The sequence below is a fragment of the Bufo gargarizans genome, chromosome 8, assembly GCF_014858855.1.
Source record: "Bufo gargarizans isolate SCDJY-AF-19 chromosome 8, ASM1485885v1, whole genome shotgun sequence".
In the NCBI taxonomy this organism is placed as follows: Eukaryota; Metazoa; Chordata; class Amphibia; order Anura; family Bufonidae; genus Bufo; species Bufo gargarizans.
In genome coordinates this window covers 93,186,368-93,195,934 of record NC_058087.1, presented here as the reverse complement: position 1 = coordinate 93,195,934, position 9,567 = coordinate 93,186,368, and the positions used below count along the sequence as shown (strand labels likewise).

The following is a 9,567-nucleotide window of genomic DNA, read 5'->3' as shown; positions in this document are numbered from 1 at the left end:
CCCTGCAAGGTCTGGCATACGGCATAATTAAAATTGACGTCACTACGAACAGGATCAATATCCTCTGTGCCTTATAGAACAGGATTTCTGATAAATATCCTATGTGCTTTAATGAACTGGACTTGTGCATTGTTGTATTGTTGTGCACTGCAATAATTGAAACCGCATCGTTAAAACTGTAAAATTGTGGATTTTTGAAGAGTCAGTAGCGCTGCTTGCTGTATTTGAATGGACTGTTTTGCATTTAGAATGGCCGCCAAAGGACTTGTAATTGTTTGCTGTGCCATCACTGAGCAGCTTGGCGGTAAAAACTAAAGACACTCCCCCTCTCAAAGTGGGAAAATTTGCATTTTGAAAGAAAACAGTAGAAATATTCTGCTGCGCCACAGACCAAGCCTCATTAGCATGGATTACAATATGAGTACCGCCTCCCCCATACTGGTTTACCTAGGGGGCGTGCCAAAAACAAGAGGAAGCCTGACGGAGCAATCAACAGGGTTGTTGAATGTCCTGTGATCTGCAAGCATGTCAGAGACTGCGCTCCCAAGAGCGACTGGCATCGGAACCATTACCGAAACTCCAGGATCTGCCGATGCACAGCCCGGAGCCGCAGCATTTGAAATGGGTGAGCCACCAGCTTACTCTCTGGGACTGGAGAGGCCGCCCTGCCCCTGCTTAAGTATGGACAGAGATTTCCCTAGGCCGAATCCTTTATTGCCTACTTTAATGCAAGAAATACGTGCTGCTGCTGTACGCAAAACGACACAAGCTAAAATCTAGTTGCCAAAGCCATATACGAGGACCCAAGAGAATGTCAGCCCCGCCTGGAACGGAGGTTGGGCATCGTAATTACCTTTGACAAAGATCGTGGGTTCGGCTTTATTAAAGATCTTACCACTGGTTGTGATTTATTCGTAAACCGCAGATCGGTAAAGCAGAGCTACTTGCCGGGATACATGCACAATCTCCGAGAAAGTGAGCCCATGGAATTTACCCCTGTGGAGGGGCTGAGAGGCCCGTACGCCACTGCTGTGACACGCCCGCGGCCTAAACAAGAAAACTGGGAGGACGCTAATGAACTATCCGAAACTACCCCAGAGGTTCCCAGTAAGCCGATCCATACCACTAACCAAGAGAAAGCCATCTTTATTGGACCTAACATTTCTGACAATCTACTGTGTTGGAGTGCCCTATCAGCCCATATCCATCACCAGAGCTGCCGCGCAAAGTCCAAACGCCTGAGGACATTGTAAACCAAGAACGGTTCGGTGCTTACTTAGACAAAATGCATCAAGACAAAATGAAAACAGCTGCTACAGAGCCTGATATCCAAACCCAACTTCTACTAGAAAGAATTTCCAGACTAGAGGTACATCTAGAAGATCTATGCCACATTGCTGCACTCCAAGCAGACCAGACTTGGCATGGTGAGTGTGAACAAATGCAGTCACATGAGAAAAATCGCACTCCTATGGACTCTGCTACATCAGAGCCAATTGACACTGTACCTTTAAACACAAAAGCTGTTCCTGATGAGCCTATGATTTTAGCATCTGCAAGAAAATTATCCTATGCTACCAGCAGGGTCCGTCTACCAACAGCACCTGTGCCACAACCTAAAGAGTCAATGCAATGGGTAGGTCCTTTCCCAATTTACTTACCAGCAAATGCAATTACAAAGGTTAACCCTTTATTAGATCCAAATTACTGACCACAGCTAAAAGCAGAGCCTGGATTCACCATCTTTGATGACCAAGGAGGAATGGATACTTATTTATGAATAGGCCTGCTCACTTAATCCAATTTGCCATGACTTTTCCAGTTTGGGATTTCCATTGTTGCTACAATGTTTAGCTGCTGCCAGTTCACCACGGCTAGTGACAAGTTCCTGAAGTCACTCTTTTGATCCAATGCCACATTGTGCCTGCTTATTTTTGCACGTTTTTCCCTTTTAACCTCCTTTTCAGGTTGATTAGGGATTTTTGCAATGGACCGTGTTTTATAATGTTTTAAGCCAAATGCCCAGAAAGACATTTTCTGTGATTATTGCACTAAACTATTTCTTAAAAGTTTTATATGCTACAATATTATATTTGCACTTTGATATATGCCAATGCTTCTAAGGACTCTTTATTGCCTGCCATGGACTCTTTTATTGCTCTTACTTATGATCTTTGCCCATATATCCCCGTCAAGCACTGAAGGATATCAACGACCATTATTCACCCAAACTACTGATATGTATTATGTGACATATTTGCCTATAATGTATTTGCATTACATTTGCAAAGTCAACATTTTATATTTGCTCTCTTTTTGGAGATGATTGTATATGTTTTTCAGATGACCGTCTTACTACTACTGGACGTGTCGGGGGCTACACATGAAATACTACGGGGGTATGCAGTGTCCCACTCAAGTAACCGTGGGCCCCGCAAACGTGTTTTTACCATGTATTAAAGTCATGTGATATGCCTATATTTTGTCTCCTGTCATATTCTCCATGTCACAATGTGATTTTACACGCAAGTATCCTTTATACAGGCCTAGTCAGGGTGCACTACACTCGATTCTCCACAGGATGGAGCAGTGTCAGTGTGTATAAATAGCTTAGCTCAGACCTGTTACGCTGTGCAGTCATGTTTCGTGTGTGCAGTCCTGTGCAGTTGTGTGCTGTGCAGAGCAGTTCAGTTCCTGATTGAGGTAAATCCAAACCAGTGCAGATGAGCTCAGGTAAATCCAAGTAAGAGTTCAGTTGAATGCAGTTCTCTCATGAGCCATGTAGCTGAATATCTGGAGGGAGGCCCCTTCCTAGCCTCTCTACTCTGTCCCTGTTGGTTTCATAACCCAGGGTTAAGGCCTGCAAGTACTCTTCCTAGAGGTGAGCAATCCACTCCTATAGATCGCTCTTCCAGGGTGACCAATGTCTAAACTGTATGCAGCCGAGTATATAAGGAATTATCACGTTTATGCAAGATAAAGGATTAGCAAGACAGTCATTACCTAAGGACTTATTGAGCACCTTTGTAATAGGTGTAGGAGATAGCTTGAAGCATCTACATCTCCAGTTTAAATCCTAAGGACAGTCAGGCCAACTGTCAGAACAGCATTGGAATAGAGGTTTCAGGATTCAGAAAAGCACCTTTTTATTCAAGGATTAAGATCAGACCGGAGTTGTGACCAGTATAAGACTTTCATTATTACCAGCCTAGTCTGAGCAGTGGTTTTTTTATGTATTACAAGAGCCTGCACTTCATTGAGGATTTGCATTTCCCTTTCCCCATATGCATGGGAGATTGTGCTTAATGCCGGATTATATCAAGAGACTGCTTAATGCCTATGGATGAATTGTAATCAAGAGTAATCATCAGTAAAGTGCCATTTGGAGTTTCACCCTGCTTGCCTGAGACTCAATTCCTCTATTAACACTATAGTAAATGGTTGTACCTCCATCCAAAAGGTACTGGCACCACTACTACAAGGGACATTGCCACTGGCACATTAATATAGACCACCAAGGACACCTCAAACCCACATCTGGCCAGTGTCCCTTACACCAGAGTGTGCCCCAGAGAATCCTTGTGCTATTCTCCTTTTCACTTATGCGAGCCTGCCCAGGGACAACATAACCGTGAGTAACCAGAACTGTATTTACCTCGACCCACCTATTGCTCACACCGTGACCTCACACATAATTCCCCTGCAAGGTCTGGCATACGGCAGGAGCGCTGCCCTCTCTTAAAACAGCTGATTGTTGGGGGTGTCGGGAGATGCCGCCGGCCTAAAATTGATGACCTATCTTGAGGATAGGTCATCAGTAGTAAAAAGAGGACAACCCCTTCAACAGCAGGACGGGAGGCAATGGGTTAAGTTGAGAATTTGGCATGGTGGACGTTTATATTTTAGCCTCAGGCAGCAGAAAGGCTAGGTGCTCCCCTGCCCCTTGCCATAAAGCACTGAGGGAAGGGGTTCCAAGCTGAACTCTTGTACCAGGGACCATGATCCTTTAATTATGCCCCTGATGTCCCCTATGGACACAACCGAAGCAGGCCTCAGCCTGAATTGAGGAGAGGGACACTGTCAGTGCTACTACAGTGCATAGCCATGTAAACAACGCGTTTCAGGGACTATTAGTCCCCGAAACGCGTTGTTTACATGGCTATGCACTTTCTTCAAATAAAAAAAGGAATATCCAGATCGAAGTTTCATGTCCGTTTCCACCAGTGGATTTGCGCCATTGCAGCATCTTTTCTTCTCGACAAGCACTCTCTGGAGGATTGGACCCCCTTTCCAGGAGAGATATTACCTGCGGCTGCAGCCCTGTGGAATTGTATTTTACTCCATTCATATCTACAATAGAGTTGTGCCTATCTGTAGCACAACTCAATAAGGTGAGCCTTGCTCTTTCTTGTCAATAATTTAATTTATTCGAACGTACTATCCTATTGTGCGTCACTTTCTCTCTCTCTTCCACCACCCCACTTGTGGTTTGAGTGGAGGTTAGAGACGTCCCCTTCTACAACTACAGTGCTACTACAGTTGCTGGGTTTGCTGTATAGGGAAGGGAAATGCCAGGTATCCACCAGGACACAGTAGCTCTGGAACAACTACAAGATACATATGAGAGAAGCAGTAGTGAGGATAGACCACCAGCATAGCAGCATCCTCCTCTTACACCCTCTCTTTGGTCAAGGCTGGCTTAGAAATGTTCTTTCAGAAGGGCTGGTGCATAAATGTTCTCTATGGGCTCCCAGGATCTCTACTCAGGACTAGAGATGAGTGAATCTTCTAATATTTGGTTAGTTTTAAGACTTGGCAAATTTTTCTAAAAGTTCAATTTGGGTCCGAATCTATTCGTTCAGAACCAAAGTTGCTCCAATTGCTCTGGAAATTGGTATATAACCCCCTCTAGTCCTCTTAAACACAGATTTGTTTTATTAAAAGCTCCTATCTAGTTTTGTTAATTTTTTTCATTTTTTTTTTCATATACCCTCACCCATCCCCTTGGTCTGATACAATGTCAAGTGTAACTGTATCTACTTTTATCTTTGCCGCAACAAACTGTGGTTATTGCTTGACCGCAACTAAATGCAATTATCTTCTGCCTGGTGGTGACAGAACAGCTGGGCACTATTTTACAAGATTCATCCGAATTGAACCAGAAAAGGTTCAGGTTTGATTCAGTGTCCCCCAAAAATATTAGCGAATCTCAGCGAATCTCTGAATCTGCGAATAGATTTGCTCATCTCTACTCAGGACCATAACCCTACCAGTCTACCATATGGAAGGTTTCTTTATATTTAGAATATTCAGGATCTCACTATAATTCTCCACACCAACTGAAGTAGAAGAGGGATGGAACAGATAGATTAGTGGTTAAACACAACTTGCTTCATGAGGGAGACATGAAAATAATTAGGAATGTGTAAAGAGGAAGGAAGATTCAATTTGTTTCAAGGGAAATGTCGCACCAAGATGAGAAGGGGATCCAAGAAGAGGTGCACCCACTAACAGACAGCACCCAGTCTGATAGAGATAAATAGATAAAAGGGTAGAAGTGGGGCACTCACTAAAAGTATAGGGATCTTGAATTTATTAAGGTAATAGCATGGTAAAAGTACAATAACGTAATAAAATATCATGTATAGGGATGAGCGAACTCGAACTGTATAGTTCGGGTTCGTACCGAATTTTGGGGTGTCCGTGACACGGACCCGAACCCGGACATTTTCGTAAAAGTCCGGGTTCGGGTTCGGTGTTCGTCGCTTTCTTCGCGCTTTTGTGACGCTTTCTTGGCGCTTTTTGAAAGGCTGCAAAGCAGCCAATCAACAAGCGTCATACTACTTGCCCCAAGAGGCCATCACAGCCATGCCTACTATTGGCATGGCTGTGATTGGCCAGAGCACCATGTGACCCAGCCTCTATTTAAGCTGGAGTCACATAGCGCCGCCCGTCACTCTGCTCTGATTAGCGTAGGGAGAGGTTGCGGCTGCGACAGTAGGGCGAGATTAGGCAGATTAACTCCTCCAAAGGACTTGATTAACTGATCGATCTGCAGCTGTGGATCATTGAGCTGCTGATCCTCAATTGCTCACTGTTTTTAGGCTGCCCAGACCGTTTGTCAGTCACATTTTTCTGGGGTGATCGGCGGCCATTTTGTGTCTTGTGGTGCGCCAGCACAAGCTGCGACCAAGTGCATTTAACCCTCAATGGTGTGGTTGTTTTTTGGCTAAAGCCTACATCAGGGTGAAGCTGTCACACCAAGTGCATTTAACCAGCAATAGTCTGTTCATTTTTTGGCCATATACAAAATCAGGGGCAAGCTGCGCCTGTCACCAAGTGCATTTAACCCTCAATGGTGTGGTTGTTTTTTGGCTAAAGCCTACATCAGGGTGAAGCTGTCACACCAAGTGCATTTAACCAGCAATAGTCTGTTCATTTTTTGGCCATATACTAAATCAGGGGCAAGCTGCGCCTGTCACCAAGTGCATTTAACCCTCAATGGTGTGGTTGTTTTTTGGCTAAAGCCTACATCAGGGTGAAGCTGTCACACCAAGTGCATTTAACCAGCAATAGTCTGTTTATTTTTTGGCCATATCCCAGTCTAATTCTGTCACTAAATCCATACCGGTCACCCAGCGCCTAAATACTAGGCCTCAAATTTATATCCCGCTAAATCTGTCCTTAGTGCTGTAGCTGGGCGAGTTATTTAGTGTCCGTTCAAGCACATTTCTTGTTCTGGGTTGAAATACAATTCCCAATTTAGCAATTTCATAATTTAGTGGTTTCTGCTATATCAGAGCTATTTGAAATCTATCCCTAAAAGGGTATATAATATTCAAGGTGCACATTGGGTCATTCAGAATAACTTCACACACACCCGCTACTGTGTATTTCCAAGTCTAATTCTGGCACTAAACCCATACCTGTCACCCAGCGCCTAAATACTAGGCCTCAAATTTATATCCAGCTAAATCTGTCCCTAGTGCTGTAGCTGGGCGAGTTATTTAGTGTCCGTTCAAGCACATTTCTTGTTCTGGGTTGAAATACAATTCCCAATTTAGCAATTTCATAATTTAGTGGTTTCTGCTATATCAGAGCTATTTGAAATCTATCCCTAAAAGGGTATATAATATTCAAGGTGCACATTGGGTCATTCAGAATAACTTCACACACACCCGCTACTGTGTATTTCCAAGTCTAATTCTGGCACTAAACCCATACCTGTCACCCAGCGCCTAAATACTAGGCCTCAAATTTATATCCCGCTAAATCTGTCCCTAGTGCTGTAGCTGGGCGAGTTATTTAGTGTCCGTTCAAGCACATTTCTTGTTCTGGGTTGAAATACAATTCCCAATTTAGCAATTTCATAATTTAGTGGTTTCTGCTATATCAGAGCTATTTGAAATCTATCCCTAAAAGGGTATATAATATTCAAGGTGCACATTGGGTCATTCAGAATAACTTCACACACACCCGCTACTGTGTATTTCCAAGTCTAATTCTGGCACTAAACCCATACCTGTCACCCAGCGCCTAAATACTAGGCCTCAAATTTATATCCAGCTAAATCTGTCCCTAGTGCTGTAGCTGGGCGAGTTATTTAGTGTCCGTTCAAGCACATTTCTTGTTCTGGGTTGAAATACAATTCCCAATTTAGCAATTTCATAATTTAGTGGTTTCTGCTATATCAGAGCTATTTGAAATCTATCCCTAAAAGGGTATATAATATTCAAGGTGCACATTGGGTCATTCAGAATAACTTCACACACACCCGCTACTGTGTATTTCCAAGTCTAATTCTGGCACTAAACCCATACCTGTCACCCAGCGCCTAAATACTAGGCCTCAAATTTATATCCCGCTAAATCTGTCCTTAGTGCTGTAGCTGGGCGAGTTATTTAGTGTCCGTTCAAGCACATTTCTTGTTCTGGGTTGAAATACAATTCCCAATTTAGCAATTTCATAATTTAGTGGTTTCTGCTATATCAGAGCTATTTGAAATCTATCCCTAAAAGGGTATATAATATTCAAGGTGCACATTGGGTCATTCAGAATAACTTCACACACACCCGCTACTGTGTATTTCCAAGTCTAATTCTGGCACTAAACCCATACCTGTCACCCAGCGCCTAAATACTAGGCCTCAAATTTATATCCCGCTAAATCTGTCCCTAGTGCTGTAGCTGGGCGAGTTATTTAGTGTCCGTTCAAGCACATTTCTTGTTCTGGGTTGAAATACAATTCCCAATTTAGCAATTTCATAATTTAGTGGTTTCTGCTATATCAGAGCTATTTGAAATCTATCCCTAAAAGGGTATATAATATTCAAGGTGCACATTGGGTCATTCAGAATAACTTCACACACACCCGCTACTGTGTATTTCCAAGTCTAATTCTGGCACTAAACCCATACCTGTCACCCAGCGCCTAAATACTAGGCCTCAAATTTATATCCCGCTAAATCTGTCCCTAGTGCTGTAGCTGGGCGAGTTATTTAGTGTCCGTTCAAGCACATTTCTTGTTCTGGGTTGAAATACAATTCCCAATTTAGCAATTTCATAATTTAGTGGTTTCTGCTATATCAGAGCTATTTGAAATCTATCCCTAAAAGGGTATATAATATTCAAGGTGCACATAGGGTCATTCAGAATAACTTCACACACCCGCTACTGTGCATTTCCAAATCTAATTCTGTCACTAAACCCATACCTGTCACCCAGCGCCTAAATACTAGGCCTCAAATTTATATCCCGCTAAATCTCTCGTTACCGCTGTCCTGTTGTGGCTGGGAAAGTTATTTAGTGTCCGTCAAAGCACATTTTTTGTTCTGGGTTGAAATACAATTCCCAATTTAGCAATTTCATAATTTAGTCGTTTCTGCTATATCAGAGCTATTTGAAATCTATCCCTAAAAGGGTAGATCATATTGAAGGTGCACATAGGGTCATTCAGAATAACTTCACACACACGCTTCTGTGCATTTCCAAGTCTAATTCTGTCACTAAATCCATACCGGTCACCCAGCGCCTAAATACTAGGCCTCAAATTTATATCCCGCTGAATTTGAATACAATACATTGGGCCAAATAATATATTTGTTGTTGTGGTGAACCATAACAATGAGAAAAACATCTAGTAAGGGACGCGGACGTGGACATGGTCGTGGTGGTGTTAGTGGACCCTCTGGTGCTGGGAGAGGACGTGGCCGTTCTGCCACATCCACACGTCCTAGTGTACCAACTACCTCAGGTCCCAGTAGCCGCCAGAATTTACAGCGATATATGGTGGGGCCCAATGCCGTTCTAAGGATGGTAAGGCCTGAGCAGGTACAGGCATTAGTCAATTGGGTGGCCGACAGTGGATCCAGCACGTTCACATTATCTCCCACCCAGTCTTCTGCAGAAAGCGCACAGATGGCGCCTGAAAACCAACCCCATCAGTCTGTCACATCACCCCCATGCATACCAGGGAAACTGTCTCAGCCTCAAGTTATGCAGCAGTCTCTTATGCTGTTTGAAGACTCCGCTGGCAGGGTTTCCCAAGGGCATCCACCTAGCCCTTCCC

General features: G+C 43.5%; 1 protein-coding gene across 1 annotated transcript in view; it reads left to right on the top strand.

Moving 5' to 3' along the window:
* The first annotated feature begins 1,285 nt into the window (after positions 1-1,285).
* LOC122945410 (gamma-crystallin 2-like) overlaps positions 1,286-9,567 on the top strand; it is a 67,297-nt gene continuing 59,015 nt past the window's right edge. The window contains exon 1 of the mRNA XM_044304481.1: positions 1,286-1,636. Coding sequence (XP_044160416.1) covers positions 1,286-1,636 — 351 coding nt within the window. The remainder of the gene's footprint in view (positions 1,637-9,567) is intronic.